A 20,789-nucleotide genomic window follows, 5' to 3' on the forward strand; every position below is an offset into this window, starting at 1 on the left:
GCTGGCACCATCACACACAATATTTCTTTCCTTCTCCGCTCAGAAATGCCTCTGCTTTCAGTTTAGAAACAAAATACTACGGACTGACATTTTATCTAGCTAGTTAGCTAAACAGGCTACTCTTAAAGGCTTAACTAACATTACCGCCCACACTCGTTTTGACGTTAACGTGAGAAAATAACCAGTTCCAGTCATAACTGAAGAATCAGGTTTAGCTAGCTTGCTGTCTCTCTGCTAACGATCATCTGGCTGGGTAATAGCTTACATCTTAAATTGTAATGGCGATCTCTACTGATTTGTATGAATTAATTCACAGTAAAGTACGGGCTCTTCGAATAAACTATGGAAGGTTTGACATTTATAAGATTTCTTTCTTTTTAAAAAAAGCGCATTTGGGAACGCAGCTGTAAGGCGGCATTGCTAGTAACCAGGAGTCCAATGCTACTTCCGTCCCCCACAGCCTTGACCAGCAAAACAAATATCTAAAACTATGGTTTTATACTGTCTGCAATTAAATAAATATCAAATCAAATGTAAGAAGTACTTTCCCAGCTTTCCCAATTGCATTTTCTGATATGAGGTTGTAGGTAACATAAGGTAAAGTAAACTTGCAAAACTGCTTTGCTAAACTGTTTGTGGTATTAAAGCAGCACACTGTTGGCATCTCTGTGTGGCACTGCAAGGGTATTAGGCCACTCAGTGGAATGCTGTGTTATTATGAATGGATTAGACCTCCTATTGTGTGAACAGACGTGGCCTGTAAATATAATACAGCACTGTAAGACCGTAGGTGAATACCCACTCTTACATAAGTCCTGGGGGTCATCAGTTAAAAAGTGTTAAATGACCTCATACTGTATATTCATCTATTCAGCTCATCTAGTATATATATATATTTTTAGCTACCAATAAATACTAGGTGGTTCTAATAAATATCAGGTGGTATAGTGATACATAAATCATGTCAGTCAAACTTTATGTAAACTACTTCCCACTGTGACATTTGTGGAGTGATGTAAATATTGGACACTGTTGTCTTAAGCCAAGGATGTGGCTCAAATATCTATATATCACATATTTAGCCCCTCATTAAATAAAAAATTATAAAAAATAGTTGCACCCAGATGGAAGTGTTGAATTGCAGTGCTATTTGGAAGCAAGAAAAATCCAGAAACAATAAAGAACTAAAATTAGATTGTTATGGACCACACCTGGACATATTATTTTAATGCATGGGTAATGTAACATGTTTTGTCATGGAGTTCTAGAGATTGAATATGCACTCAATCCATTGGATTTCGCAATAAGAGTGGCGTGTTAGTAGCACGTCCAATAACACTGCACACAGTTTCAGTGGTGGATATGTCTGGCGGTGGGGCATCTAAGTCATTCCTAAAATGTAAAGTGGCTTGCAAATATATTCATACCCCTTGAACGTTTTCAGATTTTGTGGTTGTAAGGTGACAAAATGGGGAAAAAGATTTTAAGGGGTATGAATACTTTTGCAAGCCACTGTAGAGCTGGCGGTTGCAGGACCTCATTAATGTAACAGTGGGCTATCAAAGTGCATGTAATGAAGGCCAACATTAAACTGGTATAGTACCAAACTAACCCACAACAGGACAACACATGGCCTTCTGGACAAGTGCGTAAAAACAAACAGTTCACTTTGGCGCTGAGTATGTGCCTCTCTACACATGGATTTGTTAGTCCAATCCACAGACACAAAAGTGGATTTTGTCAATGACAAAGACCCGCTGACATTCCAAGTCATTCCATGACATTTATTCCCACTGGGTGCAACTATTTGTATGATGATTGGTGAAAGCTCCCTATTTGATTAGAAAAATCCTCAAAAGGTTATTCCATTACTTTTTATTGGATTGGATTTTCATGTCCAGAATGAGTTGTTCCAAAGGTGATGTTTACATATATACATATATGCACAGTGTATTATCAGTGTTGTCCAAAATGAGGTAAAGAGGTAGAAAACACAAAATCAATGGTCGGTATCCGGTAATCAATTGCAAGTTTTTGGACTTGAAGTTCCAGATTAAAAAGCACTGCTCTTCTGAATTATCAGTCCTTTCAAAGCCCCATAATAGAGGCATCTGTAAACACCACTGAATTCAAAGCTCTCCTAGGAAAGTCCATGAAATCCTGTTCAGTATAATGTAGAAGATCATGTGGATCTTTACAAAAAGGTATATTTCCACATGGTCTTAGCAGTAGCTCTCAGAGTATCTGTTCACTCCCTCTACCCCGCAGTGGCCTGGTGCTGGCAGGTCTATCCCATTCAGCACCTGCTTCTTGGCAGAGATGTAGCAGTAGGCTTTGCCCTTCTTAGCTCCAGGATGATGATGCTGGTGGAGAGACAGTTGGGCTGAGGGAGGCGGAGCGTCCAAACACAGGTGGCTGCTGCTCCCCTCAGGACAGTCTGGCTGGCAGGGGTGGTCGTAGTGGCACTGGAGCCCGGTGCCCCCCTGTGGTGTGTGGCTTCCAGTGTTGCGTTGATCGTCTAGCACGCTAATTCCCAGCCTCCATCGCTGCCACTTCTTCTTGATTTCTGACTGAACCTGTCATAAAAACAGGACAGACACACAGAGCTATTAGACTAACTTTATATTTATGCCTTGTTATAAGTAATCATCAGCTTTCAGTCATTTTCACTGTAAATACAGTTCTCCTAATAGGGAGATATATAGTAAATAGGGCTGTAAAAATCTGACATTGCAATATCTTGCGGTTCTGTAACATACAGCTCTGAAAAGAAATTAAGAGACCACTTCAGTTTTCTGAATCAGTTTCTCTGATTTTGCTATTTATAGGTATATGTTTGAGTAAAATTAACATTGTTGTTTCTCCCAAATTCCAAATAAAAATATTGTCATTTAGAGCACTTATTTGCAAAAAATGAGAAATGGTTGAAATAACAAAAAAGATGCACAGCTTTCAGAGTTCAGAAATTAATATTTGGTGGAATAACCCTGTTTTTTAATTCAAGTTTTAATGCATCTTGGCATGTTCTCCTCCACCAGTCTTACACACTGCTTTTGGATAACTTTATGCCTTTACTCCTGGTGCAAAGATTCAATCAGGTTAGCTTGGTTTGATGGCTTGTGATCATCCATATTGCTCTTGATTATATTCCAGAGATTTTTATTTTGGTAGAATCAAAGAAACTCATCATTTTTAAGCGGTCCCTTTTTTTCCAGAGCTGTATATTGCCATCAACATGTCATGATATTAATAATGCACTGTGTTTCGAAGATCAGAGTAAATTATATTCCCTCCAAAAGAATTGGAGAAGTGAGGTCAATCGTTTTGTTTCACAATAAAAGATGAATATGAGACAAAAGATCAACATTTTAGATTTTGTTTCCAGATATTTACATCTGTTCTGAAGATGGCACCTATTGTCTGAACCCACACATTTTTTTGTAAAAAAAAATTGAAAAAGTAATGAAACAGAAACCTAAAATAGATCAAGCCTATCACCCACTGACATCACTAAACTTATGCATTCTTCATTTGTGGTTCATTTCCAGGCATAATTTGAATAATCAATGTATTAGGACACGCCTGTACAAAAAACACACTTGAAAGGCAAGTGTTCCAATATTTTAGCTTACAACAAAAGTAGGTGGTTTGAGACTGTGTATCAGATTCAGATGTATACCTGGAAATAAAATAGCAGGAAATCACACAAGACCTACTTATTAAGAGCAATAGACATCAATAATAGATCAGTTTAATACGAAACAATACATTGTCTGAGTGGTTATTGCTTATTGGCTGATTTTAATCTGGGTCAATTCTAACTGTGCCCCCTAGAATCATTTAAAATGATTACATGAATATGAGGTAAGCATGCAAAATCTGATTTTCTTTTCTTTGGTATTTCTGGGGATGTTTTGTCATCGTAAATTACCATAATAATTCATTCTAGGGCATGTGATTGCTTCAAAGATGCACTAGATCCTAGCGCTCTACTGGATGTGATTCCATTAAAATGAAACATCACAGCTGAATAAACCTGTCACAGCAGTAGATGGCTTTTGCTGGTAGCCTACACCCTGATTTTCCAAGTTTATGATATATTAAAAAGTGTTTCATTACTGTTCTTACCTCCTTATTAACAAAACAGTATAAAATGGCCACCAGTAAGCCCTACAGAAAAAAGACAGAAGGGAAAAATATCTTCAGTGTATCAGCAGTGTGAATTTGTATATGCAGACTTTTTCTACATTGCGTGCTACATCTCAGATGTCTTGTCCTGTCTGGTTGGACATTTCGTCTGTACCTGAAAGGAGTTGAAGAAGAGTTCAAAGAAGAGGTTGACATTGCGTAGAACACCCTCAGTCTGCTCCTCTGTCATCACAGCAAATACCACTTCATGAATTCCCAGGAGGGGAATGAGGGTCAGGGTGGACTTGGCCAGCCTAGAGAGTCGCACGCATTTAAAGAACAGTCCAATCAAAAACACAAAACATCATGCATTGTAACATTTTACTTTCAACTTGCTAGAAGCTAAACTGTTTTTCTATTATAATAAAGACACAAGTGACTATTTTGACATGTTTAAAAGGAATAAAACATCCAGTTTGGATGTTCTCCTGCTCCAGGTAGTCTCCTGCCATATGCACTACTTCACAATGTCAGTGTATTGAGCATAATGTGGTTGTGAGGCACAGGGGGTGAATCACGGAGTGAACAGGACTCTCTCCTTGTGATATTTTTATGTGAACCTTGCATCTCAGAGCTTCTTTAAGCAGCTCTGTTCTTCGCAGTGACCTCTAGTCAGATTTAAGACATTAAAGATTTAAATATATAAACTCCCCTGAGATAAAAACCTTTTTCTTAATTCCTTAAAATCCCTTTTTGGCTGAAGGCCGCATTAAAATTCAGAAGATGAGAAGTTTTCTTTAATGCCAAATAAACTTCAAAAGGTTATATAGCCCGTCTCAGTCACGTGATTAGATAGTATCTGATTGACAATTTAGCAAAAGAAAGAACAGACACACTGCTTGAAGGAGATATTGATAAAATATATATAGCATGACATGTTAAATATACTGAACTCTACTATTAAACATGCAGTCATACAATAATAGTAAAACTACAAAAGAACAGCATGCAAAACATGTCTCCCTATATATTTTTTTCGGATGAATGGACTAAATGGGGAAGTTAATGAGAGTTTTTTTCTCTAGTAAATTTCTGTTTATGAAAAATATTCTATGAACAAAGCTTATAATGCTATACAATACTAAACATAATGTGGGCAAAGTATTGGACACCAGTTTCTTTATTGATTCTAAAATATAGCTTAGTGGCTGCTCCAAAGTAAAAGTGGCTGAATACAGTAATTAGAAGGGGTGTTCAACATTTGGACTATGGTTATTAAATGTGTGATTTTTTTTGCATAAAATAAACAAAGGAGCATATTAATCCACAAACTGTACTAAGTGTTCTGTTATCTATATTTATAAATAGAAATCTTACCTGAATTTATAGTCTGTATATCTCATCTGATGTGCTTTTAATTTGGAGATGAGAATTTTGATAATCCTTATGAATATGAAAAAGTTTACCTGCAATGATTCACAGACATCAGAATAAATAAACAGTACAACAGTAAAATCAGAAAACTGCATAAAAACTAAAAGATTGTTAAAAGTACTGTTACAGCAAATAATGGTATCCAGCTGTAATATCCATCATAATCAACTCAATGTTCAACTTGCTGGCCGGAACATAAGCGTGTAGTTTCATATTTCCACAGAAATGTACTAGAACATGGTTTGGATCTATCTCTGCACAATTACAAAATGTGGCTGAAACTTTTTCTCCAAAAGCTACAACCCTAGAAAGTGTTCTTGCATAATGAGTCCTTCATTTACATGAGGAGGACCTTTACTCAGATATCAACTGAAAAGGATGTTGGATTAAATTTGCTTGTGGATAAATAGTAAGACATTTGGAGGTGCTAGAAGCTACACTGAAATCTGGAGCTACGAAAAACGACCAATACTTCCAGCCAAAAAACCCTGATTAGTGCCAAACTTCTCATAGGAAAATTTTAATTTTATTCCTACCTTCCAGAGAAAAAGTAAATAAGTCTATAATACATAATTGCTGACAGAAAATCGAACTGACTGTAAAGATTAAAACACTTACTAAAATTGCCAGGAGGATTGGGGTTCGAATGATCCACCAATAGGCCATGTTTTCATTGATCTCCCAGCACCTTCAACAAGAGGCAGGCAGGGAGGCTGTTTGTAGTCTTTAAAACTCAAAGGCTTATATTGATTTTGTTGTTACTTGTTAATGAGGCCTACCTTGTGTTCTCATACAGGTAGCGCATTACTATCCACGGCACCACAAAGAGTACTGGAGCACCTAAAATGAGTTAAAAAAAGACCTTACTTTGCAACCAAGGGAGAATAAAACACAGACAGTAGCATATAAATATTTTAGATGTTTCTTAAAAGATTAGGACACAAATACTATTAAAAAAAAGACTGTGCAAATGGGAGGGGCTCCAGAAAATGTCTGTAAAAAAAACATTAATTTACAATGCACAAATGTACACCTTTTTAACAGACATTTTCTCATCTGGCAGATAATTCTATTTTTATATATATATATATATATATTAACAGTGTAGACTGTACAGAAACTACATTAAACTCATTAATTACAGAAACGAAATTTTAATTCATTTTTCCATTATATGAGCTCTCCTTTTATTAAAATTAAGTATTTTAAGAAAATATAAGTAGTTATGCTGACATTACATGGTCAAAATTAACTGATTCTTCTCTGAAATAATTAGAAATGTGTAAGATAACTGAATATTTTTTTCATATTATTAGATCATATGACAGATTCGAATGCAAAGATGTGTACTGACCCCACCCGATGGCGAGGTAACCACAGAAGTAACTGTTCTCAGAGAACACCATGAGCACCAGGAGGTTGTGGAGGTACAGGCCCTCCACTAGCAGCCAGAAGTAGTTGGCTCCCACGCAGTACTGCATGAGCACTTGAGCGATGCGGCAGCCAGACAGAGCCTGGAGGCAGGGCACAGAGGCAAAAGGTTTCGGGGTCAGAGGTCTGCAGGACTTTCATCTGGCTTGATTTGTTTTGATCAAACATTGAGTGGTGATGTATGAGTTCAGATCTGGGGAGTTACAGCTCATCAAGTAGGTCAGTGACCTTTGTAGAGTACAGGGACTGTTGTGTATAACTGGGAATACTGTATGATCTCACCTGGTCACTCAGGACACTGGACACATCACTGTTGTCTCTAAACTCGGGAGCATCTCTGGTGAGAAGAGCATCACGTGTGAGGATGGACACAGCACGCAGGATGAAGGAGGCAAAAAGGTTGGTGTGGATGTAGTTCCGAGTGCAGCGGAGTTTCCTACAATATAGAAAGACACACAAAAAAATGATATTTATGAGTATTATTGGACTAATGCACTGCATTTTTTATTTAGAAGACTAATAATACAGTTTGAAATCCAGAAATTTAAAATGGAGTTTCTGAAAAATCAAGACATTTTATAGCAAATATCAGTCCTAACATAACAGTGTTTTAGTATTGTTAGGTATGGTTGAGTTGACTAAAGGTAAATACAGTGGAATGAAAAAGTTTTGTTTTGAGGCTCCCATCTTGCCACTCTTCAGAGAAGATGCTAATAGGAGAAAAACTTAACCTTTGTTCATAATTGGATTCACCTGTGTATTTAGGTAAAGGGTCACTGAGCTTTCAAAACAAATTTTGTGTTCCAATAATTATTGCTAAAGAGATTCAGATCAATTAAATGGCAAGGGTGCCCAAATGTATGCACCTGCCTAATTTTGTTTAAAGAACTACTGCACACTTTCTGTAAATCATATAATAATGACCAATGATTTCTAAAGGAAAACCATGAAAATTATCTTTTTTCATACCACTGTATTATATAGCTACTGGGTGCTATGGGTGATGTAAACGAGCCAATAAAATTAGAGTAAAATAAAAATTAGCATGATTAATTAAAGGGAATTCTTCTGCATTATTAACATATAAATAAATAAATAAATAAATGATGAAGGTTTATTATTAAACACCCCAAAATATCTGTTAAATGTGTTTATACAGTAATCCTAAATGTGTTCATGGCACTCCATCAAACACCCATCAGTGATCCCAGCTGAATTTTAAAGTAGCTACCGCACACTGTGTGTTACATAATAAGCCTAATAAGGAATGTCTGTGGCAGCAGTAGGAGAATTAAAGTGTGATCAGAATGTTCTGAAAATATAAAGACGTTTAAATTCTGCTCAAACAAGCCAATGCTTTTGTAACAGCATTTTCAGATACCTAAATATCAAGAGTTTCATATGAATCAAAAACATAAGCAATTTTGCCTAAGGCAATGTTTCAAATCAGGTTTAACTGAAATGACTGCCCACATAATATTGTACTGCAACAGATCAGATCAGTTTCATTACTTTTATCAATCTAGATTTGATACGGCTGTTTTTTATATCATTGTGAGTGATGACGTGAAAGGAACATTAAAATTCGATTTGGGTGGCAGAGCATCCAGACTGATAACCATATGCAGAAATCTCACTGTAATTGCATTTCAAACCACCTCCAAATGTGCTACAGATGGAATAAAAAAAAATCATATTTCATGCTTTTTCATGCTTTATACCTGTTCACACTATCAAAAATCCATCTGAGTATAGACCACCCAACTTTGAAAAAAAGGTAAATTAATACAGAGACAGACCAAAGAGACACAAAAACAGGACAAGACGGTGACAGAAAGTATATATTGAAGGCATTTCTAATTTACTTGAAACAAACAAAAAAAGTAAAATCAGCAGTGCAAATATCAAAATCACATAAGTGCACTTATGTGTAAACCATGTGACCTATTAGATTTTCTTAAGCATTTATTAATGATGTCAATCACTTAAAATGAATTCAAATTATGATATATATTTTTTAAATGCTGGTAGTTACCTGTATTTCTAGGAGTGTACAGTAATAATAGTGTACAGTGTGGTTTAGGTCTGGAAGAATAGACACTTTTACTGTATTATAATAATATTCCAGACTAGAGAGAGAGAGTCTTCAGCACAGTGATGGTGTGTTGACAGATTGGAGGAAAATTAAGCCTGGATGAAAGTAGTGGATGGCTCCATCATAGGTGGCTTGCTGGATTAGCGTCCTTGCTAATTGGCCACTGGAAGCGGCCACAAATAAAATCATGACAGACAAACCTGGACAACATGAGTGAAATACGAATACTTTAAACATCGTTAAAAGTAAAAGCGTCTAGCAGGTCAAAATGCGTGCCCATTAACAAAATGCATACTTGTTGACAGGTCTGGGTATGCAAAAAATTGGACAGTCTGAACATAGTCTAAGAATTCTTATTGATATATAGTGTGATGTTATTAATTGGGTGGGAAATTGGTACCACAAATCTCAACCCACATATCTCAAACCGCACAGCAAAAATAAAAATGACATGCTTACCACAAAGCTTCATACCATCCAAATCCATATACAGTATATAAACACTTTAACATATAAACACATTAACACAGGCTCTTGTGCTAGAACCTCATTGCATGGCCCTGCTAGAAGTTGCCAAGTGACAAAAACATTGTGATAACAGGATGGAAGGCAGTGGTGTTAGCCAACTGTGTATGTGCCAATCAGTGACGCAGTGCCAAATCTCATGTGTTTTGGGTTAACTGGTTTGGGTGTTCACCGTTAAAATTATTACAAATCATGATCACATAGTTAGCAGTGTTCTACACAGACACAATACAGCTCAATACACTGAGATGCAACTGCCATTGACAGGAATGAATAGCATGTCCCTCATAACATTTGACATGTTTCATGCTGCGGGGTTCACTGTAGGTGGTAATGACTTCTATGACAAATTCTCAGTACATACATGACACAGTGGATCGAGGAATATTAAATGCCTGCACAACGCTGACCAGTGTTCAACCTCACTCACAATATATCACCTCACAATATATGCAGGTGTACTTTTATCATGATAGTGTGCATATGTAAGCAATTTTTACTTACCTAAATAGAAGTAGAATGATGAGGGCCAGAGACAAGCTGGTCAGAGACAAGGAGTAACCCACTGTGTACATCACTCTAAAGTAGGCCAGGATCAGTATCTGATACTCCTGTGAAAACAATCAGTTTAAACCTGCATTACAATGACTGAACGTCACATTTTCATTCCCTCACAGAAACCGAGGTTCATTTTTTTCTTTTTTTTTTGACACAAATGGATTCTTCAGTCGTTATATCTGCATTACCAACTTCCTTCATTTGGCAGATCTCTTTCACTCATCTTCAGAACAATAGCTCTGCTGTGCAAATATGAAAAATTAGTTTCATACCATCGTATGTCTGTACGGGTTTTACTTAGAATTGATGAAGGAAATAAAGAAGGACATAAAATGAACAAGGGCTGGACAGCATAGTAGGAAAGGAAAGTCTCTATCAGAGACTAAGGAGGACATAGAGGGCAGATAACTAACATATGAGCAGATCCTAATTTTTTTTAATCAAGGAACAGTGCAGTATGTTCAATGTGTGCTGTTTGTTTAGTTTTGAACCACCTAGAAGAACACATCTCATCATCTAGTACATATGGTTAATTTCTACAGTTTCTAATTTCTAAGAGCAGTAACTTTTTACTTATGCTTATACTTATAATATTTTGTGCTGTTTTTAACTCCATATGGCCTAAGTGAGGTGCACAGAGCTGATATGCTGATAATGTGCTTTTTTCCATTAGTTCAGCAGCACTGATAAATATACCAAACATCTTATTTCATGGCTAGATGCATTTGGTTTTGGTTGAGAGAATCTGCATCAGGTCAGGCATAAAAACTGTTTAACAAGTATATTACTTCTACTGAATTTAAATCTCTGGTTGGTAGGAAAGACTTTCTCATACTTTGTGCTGTTTCAAAACATTTATTTAAAGCTTCTATTCTTTACATTTTGAATGGTGTGACAGTTTTTAGAATGCAAGTGTAATGAAAGGCAGGTAGAATGAGCACATCTTCAGTCAAAAAAAAGGTTTTGTCACAAAAATAAATAGTACTGTTTTCTGAAATCCTAACACACAGTACTGCGACTGGAAGGATGGGTCTTACCTCTTCTCTCTGCTTGGTGCTATCAGCACTGCACTGCGAGTGATCTCTCCAGGTGCGGCTAGTGTTGTTGGTGTGCCACTGACCATCTGGACCACATTCCCGTAGTACATACCCAGTGTGCACTGCAAGAAGTGGACGTAACATGAATCATAATATATTTCTTACTCTACGGACTGTTTTTGAAGTGAAATGTAAGATAGTAAAGATACAAATGCTTTTATAGGACAAATGGGAAATTATCTATATATTTTCATTGTATTGTTCTATGCAAAATCTGCGCAACATTTTTTCTGGAAATGTTATAGCACATTTGATTACTTTCTTAACTTGAAATTGTTGTATGTGATTTAGTGTTTTTTTTTGTCTGGTTTGGACCATCAATTGTCTTTACGAATTGTCAGCCTTCAGCAAATCACTTTCACTGTGGAGGCTCAAGATCTCTCATACAGGAGAAATCTTATGGCGTCACATCAATATAAAAAGTCGGGGGCGCAAAAATAATAGGTGAAAAAAATAACCAGCGTGTTTAAACGTTTTAAGTGTGTAAATTAACTTCTTTTGAGCACAAATGTGAAACCAACGAGCAAAAAAAATGCTGAAGAAAATGCTCTCGAGCTTCATTTTTCTTCTCTCAGGTGCTTGTTTACCGCGCGCGCTGTGTGAATTACCTGCAGCAGCAGTTTGTGCTCCACGAGCCGGAGGAGGGCGGGGACAGAAGGACAGCAGGAAAGTTAGCTAGCTGGCTATGCTACAATCCAAACAACCCGCTCTCCGGTGCGGTGGCTCTGTCTGCCCAGGTTTAGTGCCCAAAGCGACCCGCTATGTTTGCCCGATCTCTCGCCTGTAGCGACCGGTGCTGTTTGCCCAGAGAGCCGGTCACTCTAGGCGCTAACCCGGGCAGACAGGGCCGGCTAGCCGATCGCTCCAAGCGACAGACGGTCGCTACAGGCGAGACACCGGGCAGACAGAGTGGGTCGCTTTGGGCACTAATCTCGGGTGACGCCGGAGATCGGGTTGTTTGAATGTTAGCATAGCCAGTTAGCTAACCCTCCTGCGGTCCCTCTGTCCCCGCCCTCCTCCGGCTCGTGGAGGTAGGCGGTCCGTCACGAACCCTGGAGATATCAGTCAATAGCGTTCACTGAGGGAGGGGACCCCGGCCCCGCCTCCAAACTGTCAAAACCATCCCTTTCAAAACTGCACAAACTGCTGCAGCAGGTAACACACATAGCGCGCGAGGAAAAGAAGCACCCGACAGGAGAAAAATGAAGCTCGAGAGCATTTTCTTCAGCACTTCTTCTTTTGCTCACTAGTTTCACATTTGTGCTCACAAGAAGTTAATTTACACACTTAAAACGTTAAAACACGATGGTTAATTTTTGCGCCCTCGACTTTTGACATTGATTTGACGGCATAAAATATCTCATATGCCAACACTTTTAAAGATGTGCAGGGCAATTTAACTAACCATGAAGCGGTGGTGCACTGCTCCACTGTGCAGCGTTACTTGCACAAGCATTGTCTGCATGAAAGATTTGTAAAACACTAGCATTTATATCTGAACAATAGGGTTACTGAAAGAGAAGGAAAAGAGAAAGGGGGGCTAACTCAGATGATTGGGCAGGAGTTCAGGGCAGCTTTACTGGAAAAGTGTGAAGCTGACCCCCCCCCCCACACACACACACACACACACGAGAAACAGGAAGAGAAAGGGTGGGTGCGAGGTTGTTCGACACACAGGTAAAGAGGAAGTGACAGTTTCAGGTTGGAGAGTGGGAGGAGTAAGGGCGTGGATCAAACTCCCAAATTTACGTTATGAAACTCCACTTAGGGTAGATGTATTATGCTTTTGCGTTTCCAGTGCCACTGGAAGAATACATTCCACGTATATCAGCAAATATGGGATAGTTACTCTCAAGACTTCTACAACAGGACAATGATCCAAAGCTTCAAAATGCTTTATGGACTACAAAAAACCCTCAATAACATTCCAGAAGTTTTTTTTTTTAATAATTAATTTCAGCTAATACCTTGGTCATGCCAGGGCAAATACCAGGGACAGGGCACTTTGACTGTGGTGTTGGGCACCCCATCTGGCCAGCAGGCGTACATATCAAACATGCGTCTGCAGAACAATCCTGGACAAAGGATGAAAACAGAACACTGCAGTAAAGCCACATTAATGTTTGAAGGGAATGTGTGTAAGTGGCTATCGATCACTGTATGTATTTCATCTATACTGTTGGTATCTGTTTGCTCTACAGAACATTTGTTGTGGGATTATGTTGTTTATGTATTAGGCTTCACACACCATGACTTGGAAATTAAAATGCAATGCATGAGGTGAACAGATGGAGGGTTTTTGAGGTACCTGAGGGGGTGGGATCTGAGTTCAACTTCACAAGGCACGCGTTTTGATATCTGTTCCATTCTTGCACCGTATCCTTCACCGTCTTCCCACACACACACTGAGAGACACAAATCATATGATAACACCATATTCAGTTTTATGATATGATGAATTAAAAAAGGTTAGTTTCCATAAATATCCTAAATTAAAAAAATAAAGGTCTAGTTGTTTTGAAACTTGGATTAACTAATACACAGTAAATTAGCCAGTGGAAAATCAACACTGATATTGCTAAATTAACACTGTTTCCCATTGTAAAAATAGACACAAAAAGTGTTGATATATGGGACTTTGGTTCAACAATACTTATAGCAACTGAGCACTTCTAGATTTAAAGGTGCTGTAAACAATTTAAGAAGCCAACACTGATATATGAACTTACACACTCTCTATCGCTCCTTTAGAAGCTCCCCCAATTTAACATTTTGCTGCTACTCATCAAACTTTTTATACATTTATAAACAGACAATACGGAAATACAGTCTCTAAAAAAGCAAAAATACAGCTCTGGAAAAAAGAGACCACTTAAAATGATGAGTTTTCTTGATTTTACCAAATTGAAAACCTCTGGAATATAATCAAGAGGAAGATGGATGATCACAAGCCATCAAACCAAGCTGATCTGCTTGGATTTTTGCACCAAAAGTGACAAAGTTTTCCAAAAGCAGTGTGTAAGACTGGTGGAAGAGAACATGCCAAGATGCATGAAAACAAAGGTTATTCCATCAAATATTTATTTCTGAATTTTTAAAGCTTCATAAAACTTGTTTTCTTTGCACTATTTAAGGTCTGAAAGCTCTACATCATTTTTGTTATTTCAGCCATTTCTCATTTTCTCATTCCCTAAATGACAATATTTTTATTTGGAATTTGGGAGAAATGTTGTCCATTATAGAATAGTTATAGAATAAAACAACAATGTGCATTTAACTTAAACATATATCTATAAATAGCAAAATCAGAGAAACTGATTCAGAAACTGAAGTGGTCTCTTATTTTTTTTACAAAGCTGTAAGTCAATGATACCCACATATCAAGCAAAAGAAGAGCAACATTCTCATCCCTTTTTCATGTCTTTTAACTTTTGTGGATGGAATATTGGAATCAGCAGCTGAAGTCAAAGAATCATGTGGACTGACAGGGTACAGTAATATTACAGTATTTTACCCAAATATTACAGAGTCTAATGCACGGTCCACTATAGTTACACAGTGCAGTTAGGAGTGTTCTAAGCCTAAGTGGCAATGAGACAGATGCTATTCTCCTTTTTACAAGTCAAAAACATGATTCTGCAGCTGTTATTTTAAGGTTAAATGCTGCATAATGTTGCTATATATTATATATATATTATATAATATATTATTGCCAAATTAGTGTAACTGGAAAGATTAATGAGAGTCTGTAATGTTAAGTTGATGTCCTGGTGGTGGCCACTTACCTCCGCTCTGCACAGGACAGATAGAGTGAGGAGGAGGACGGCAGGGGTGCTCTTCATTACTAAGACAGGCACCGAGATGGAGGGCCAAACATCTCAGTGCTGGGCATTCACCCAGCCATACACACAGCATCCCATCCTCACACAGCCGCAGGCTGTCAGATAGCACCTACAAGAGCACAGTGCAGAAGCACAGCAGAAGAAACAGCATGCTTAACAAATACAATAAGGAACACAGTGTTAAACAGACGGATAAAACAAGTACACGGACATATATGAAACGGCTCCAGTTGATCCATCCAAATGTATTTCTTCACAGCAGCTGCTGTTTTTCTGTCCCAAAAGGAAAAAATATGGTGTTCAGTTACTATAAATTATATTTATTTTTATGTCTATGAACGATTACAGTGTTTGGATGGATTGGATGTATTAGACTGTTTTGGTTTAACTAGATTTTCCCATTCAATTTTACAATATTTCCCCAAACACATGCTTTAATTGCTGTTTTATAAAAAAAAACATAAAACAAAAATATCTGTTAATGTGTCATTACTGTATTTTATGTATTTTATTTTTGTTATGCTATCAAAACAAGTGGGGGGGTATAATGCTACTACCTTAACAGATGTAAATTGATAATTTGCTAATCTTTTTTAAGACCATTTTATGCCACTGATACATTGATAACATAATTACATAGTAATAATGCATCTAAATCTTTTTTTAAATACATTTTTTAAATACTGTAAATAAATACCTAATAGTACCTAAAAGTACCTAATAACCGCTCATTTAACACAATATTATACATATTCAAAAACTTTAATCTTTTTTTGTTATAGCATCAAGAAATCAGAGCTTCTGTTTAACTCTGTTTATAATCAAAACACCAGTGATAAATCCAAACCATATAAATGTCAGATTTTAACAGCTAGTGAAAAGCCATTTTACTGCATCTCCCTTGTAAAGATAACTTCAGATAAATCCTTTTTAAATAAGATCACAAGAACCAAACAAAGTTCTGAACTGCTGTGCAATGTGGCAGTGTCCGCAAAGACCACACATCCGTGTAAATCATGTATGATCAGTTTAAATGATTTAGTAGAGGATGTTGTGCTAAACAGAGTGGAAAAAAGAAGAGGAAACACATTTCTAAACACAATGTTTTCCTCTTAAAGGTGTCTCTCGGGAGAAGTGCGTTTTAAAAAAGTCATCATGGTCTGATCGGCCTGGTGCAGTGATAGTTCCGCAGTTATTATGAACATGACAGTGTGTGTCAAATGTGCTGACACTAAGTAAATAAATGAATTATGTGAGTGTGCTCCAGTGCTTCAGATCTGACCTTTACAAATATGACCGACAAGGTTGAGAAGAGGGCAATTAATATATCTTAATTAATTTATCTTCAAACCTGCACACACAGTGCCAGCTTATGGTGCTACTACTTTCACGGTACAACTCTCAAACATCCCATTAATTAGATGCCTAATTATTATTTAACTCAGGAAATACATTTTGTCCTCTGGCAAGGAGCATGGTTCAGTCAATCAAGCAAGACTTAGGCAGCACTTTAGACAAAAGAATTAGTATCTGGGTTTCAGACGACTTTCTTTTCTTTTTTTATATTATTTCTAATTTTTTCTTAATTTTCTCCCCAATTCTGCTCAGCCATCTACCCAACTCACTCATTAGAACTCCCCCTATCACTAGTGATGCCCCAACACACCAGGAGGGTGAAGACTAGCTCATGCCTCCTCCGACACATGCGAAGTCAGCCACAGCTTCTTTTCGAGCTGCTGCTGACTCAGCATTGCTGAGTAGCATCACAGCACGCTTGGAGAAAAGTGCAGTGACTCGATTCCAGTATATCAGCTAACAGACGCCCTGTGCTGTGGACATCACCCTTTAGTGATAATGTGGGGAGAGAGCGCCACCTACCCACAGGAGGAAACAGGGCCAATTTAGCTTCCTTTTGAATGCCAGCAGCTGATGGCAAAGCTGCATGAGTGGGGATTCGATTTCTTAGTAGACTTTTAGTTGCACAGTTAGAACAATCTGACTAGACTGTGTGGTGTAATAACCAGCAAGGTTATGCCTCCTACTACTGCGGCCTGAAACAAATCCAATACATATGTTCAAGTACGTGAAAAAAACTAAATATTAGAAATAATCTTCAATTTCCAACATTTTGGTGGTGCTGATTTTTTCCTCTAGTCGAATGTGTGCAGAAAACTGTGGGTCTGTATGGATATATCAGTTCTGTCCAAGTTTTTTCAAGGCTGTATATGAAGTAGAAGTAGCAGCCAAGACATACAGCCTAGGCTTTGGAACACAGTTAGTTAGTATGTAACAGTCTGTCTAGGAGCCTCATTGAAAGTCCTTAACATTTTATTTTCTCTTTCAAAGCCACCAAATTGCCCAAGAGTGAGATGAGGCATGGTTCAGTCTGCTTTTCTTAGAAAATCTATTGTGATTCACAAAGTCTCTGCTTCCTCTAGAGTGAAGAGAATTAGCATCTGCGACAGAACATTTCTGCTCTCGTGAAACATCACAGCAAATCCCTCTCTGGCTGTTTGTCACTCAGAACACCAGTGAAGCAATTACTATGAAATCTACTGGTCTAGACTTCAACATTAAAAAAAGAGTCACATTAACATTAAAAATATCACACAAATTCATATAAATAACACTTTGATTAGTTGATTATTTTACAATGTGCGAAGGTTAACTGGTGTTTTTAATAGACGTAATAAATCTAATTGGATATGAGGAGTATTCTTCAACTGGGGTCTCTTTTCCGATATTTTAATAAAATATAAAATTTCTAAATAGAATGAATAAAATCTATCTATCTGTATATCTATCTATCTATCTATCTATCTATCTATCTATCTATCTATCTATCTATCTATCTATCTATCTATCTATCTATCTATCTATTTTGTACTCATATAACAACAGTGAGAAAATGAAGAGGTATGTTTTATGTGACAGGCAGTCATACTTTCTTTCAGAAATTTAAAACAGTATAAATGGTAATGACACTGAAAAATGTACTCCATGATCAAGAGGAATGAATTATTAAGTTTCTCAATCATACAGACATCTAAGTGTTATATTATGTGCCTCCCTGACAGTCTTTTTAAAGACTAGTTTTAACATAAAATTGTTTTCAATTTTTAAATTCCCTTTCAGAAATCATAGCCTGTTGTGGTAATAGTGAGAAACATATTGTTAAAAATTAAACATACACGAATGTACACAATACAATAATTTTGTAAGTATTTCTTAATTTGTATAAAGTGGTGACCACAAAGTTTCTCTAATTAAAAAAAAAATCACCCATAAATAAGGTCAGAAGACTTTATTGTGAGAGTGACATTATGTATTGACCTGCGAGGGATGGGTGACACAATTCTACAGTCCTCTTTGGTATAAATTTGGTTTAAATTTTAAAGATATTTCTCAGTGAGCTGATGATTTATAGAGAGCAGTGTAGATGGTAGTAGAGAGCACTGTCTAATGCATTGCTCCAATTAGACTGCACCATTGCACTAGTGACTGACCATAACATGCATATTTCACATACTCCATGGCAACATTACTCCATCACTGCAGAGATCAATATTTTAGGCCTCATCACTTTATAGATTGATTATTATATAGTAGGGGTGTCACGATTCTCTAAATCCTCGATTCGATTTCATTTTCGATTTGAGGGTCACGATTCGATTCGATTCTCGATTTTCTTGTTTTTTTTTCTTGTTATTATTTTATGCCTCATAAAATTTAAATAATATATTTATTATTATTATTATTATTATTATTATTATTATTATTATTATTATTATTATTATTATAAATATTATTATTATTATTGATTAAGATATATATGGTAATGCCATCTAGTGACTTTTTTTGGTAGCAACAGTGTGCACTATTAAAACAAGCAGTTTATCAGAGCTGTGTGTGGATGGCTGGTGAAACTGCTCATTACATGAAGCTGCAGTTCTTCATCCAACCACTAGCAGCAGCAGCACAAGCCCCGCTCTCTTCACTCAGTCACTACTTCAGTACAGCCCAGCCACGGGCTACAGAGCTCAGCCAGTCCGTTTTTACTGTTTCTGTAAACAAATAAAGGTTTTAACCCCACTAACCGGATAATACAGCTCACTACAGTTCATCTTTCAGCCCAAGCAGCTAACAGCAGCAGGTTAGAACAGCCGACACGGAGGCACTGCTCGGATTACATTATAAACAGGTCAGTTAGCGCGCTGCTAACCTCAGGATGTTTATAACTACGGAGTTTAGTGGACACACCACGGCCGCCAGGTAAGTCTTTTAAAGGCTACTGAAGACTATTAAAGGCTATTAGAGTGTAACCCCTGGCTCCCAGGGGTTACAAGAGGTTATTGAAAGCATTATTGGGGGGCAGAAATCAGTACAGGCTGGTTAGATAAGTGATGTGGGTATTGTCTTATAAATATTTACACATAACTTATATCTCTCCTGAAAAGCTTTTATTTTAGTCAGAAACACGCTTGTGTTTACTTTATCTGAGAGAAAGATGTTTTTTTAATTCAATGGAAAGCAACAGGTGTAGTCAATTATAAGTTTAAGGTTTTTAATCCACCTCACTGTGATCTATAGTCAGTGTTCTCAAGTCACACTGACACACGCATTTCAGCGAGTTCACACGCTCTCACCTGCGCGCTCCCACCCCTCCGTTAGATACAGATACAAAACCTGCGCGCCCAACCCCCGCCCCCCCTCCCCCGACAGATAAAAACAGTGATCACACTCCCGCCGACTGCGCTCATGCAGTGGCTATCTCTATTTAAATGAATAGGATGCGCTGTGTTGGTGCCGCGCCATTTGCGTAGCGCACTGCGCTATTTGCGTAGCGCGCGCGGGAGGGATCGTCGATCCTCTTTTTGACTTCGATACTCGAGATCGTGACCTCATTTCGATTCGATTTCGATAAAATATCGAGATCGTGACACCCCTATTATATAGTGATTACCTGTTCAGCACAAAACTAGTCAGCTGGCCCATTTCTATGGCTGCAGCACACTGTTTGCGTGCTGTTGTATATACCTGGCAACCCTGAGTGTGGAAATGGGATTGGGTGAATGGCATTGGGCATATTCAGAGGCTACATTAGACCCAGATTTCCTTTATGTACTGTACAGTTCAAATAAAAAATACTGACTGAAGCTCTGCTAACAAGAGCTGTTGTTGCTTAATCTCAGAATGTTTCCTTAATATCTGATGATACATCCTGATTATATTTTAAGTTACTACACAAAATATAATCATTAATGGTCCTTTAAGAGACCTGCATAAAGATGTATTATGAAAAAATGAAAGTGGCATCTAGTCAAGTCCTCAATAATCGGTATCCTGTATTTCTGTAAGGAAAGCTGAGACCTTGCTTAGACACAGTAGAATAAACAATGTTTTGACAGAGCTATAAGTAAAGCTAAAAGGAAATATGGAGAACTGAGCAGTAACTCACAACCAGCACAGCAAACACCCACCAAAGCATCTCAGAGCTTTCAGTCACTCAGAATAGCAATATCTCAACATCACAAGCATTAAAACATATTAATATCAATATTGATTAGCGTCCATATATGTTTATATAGATAATGATGTCAATGCCACAAAATAACAACATAACACTGTGTGAATCTATCAATGTTTATGAGGTTAGCTGCTGTCAGTATATAGATTGTA

At 37.4% G+C, this 20,789-nt stretch overlaps 1 protein-coding gene across 1 annotated transcript in view; it reads right to left on the reverse strand.

Annotated features, from left to right (window-relative positions):
* Positions 1-1,151: 1,151 nt before the first annotated feature.
* Positions 1,152-20,789, reverse strand: part of gipr (gastric inhibitory polypeptide receptor) — a 36,637-nt gene continuing 16,999 nt past the window's right edge. The window contains exons 2-14 of the mRNA XM_007236832.4: positions 15,054-15,219; positions 13,577-13,673; positions 13,236-13,343; positions 11,209-11,330; positions 10,118-10,224; positions 7,276-7,429; positions 6,917-7,076; positions 6,342-6,402; positions 6,181-6,250; positions 5,506-5,594; positions 4,304-4,442; positions 4,129-4,170; positions 1,152-2,576 (exon numbers count right to left, since the gene is read on the reverse strand). Coding sequence (XP_007236894.1) covers positions 2,223-2,576; positions 4,129-4,170; positions 4,304-4,442; positions 5,506-5,594; positions 6,181-6,250; positions 6,342-6,402; positions 6,917-7,076; positions 7,276-7,429; positions 10,118-10,224; positions 11,209-11,330; positions 13,236-13,343; positions 13,577-13,673; positions 15,054-15,110 — 1,560 coding nt within the window. The 5' untranslated portion in view covers positions 15,111-15,219 and the 3' untranslated portion in view covers positions 1,152-2,222. The remainder of the gene's footprint in view (positions 2,577-4,128; positions 4,171-4,303; positions 4,443-5,505; positions 5,595-6,180; positions 6,251-6,341; positions 6,403-6,916; positions 7,077-7,275; positions 7,430-10,117; positions 10,225-11,208; positions 11,331-13,235; positions 13,344-13,576; positions 13,674-15,053; positions 15,220-20,789) is intronic.

The sequence above is a fragment of the Astyanax mexicanus genome, chromosome 18 (assembly GCF_023375975.1).
Source record: "Astyanax mexicanus isolate ESR-SI-001 chromosome 18, AstMex3_surface, whole genome shotgun sequence".
Taxonomy (NCBI): domain Eukaryota; kingdom Metazoa; phylum Chordata; class Actinopteri; order Characiformes; family Acestrorhamphidae; genus Astyanax; species Astyanax mexicanus.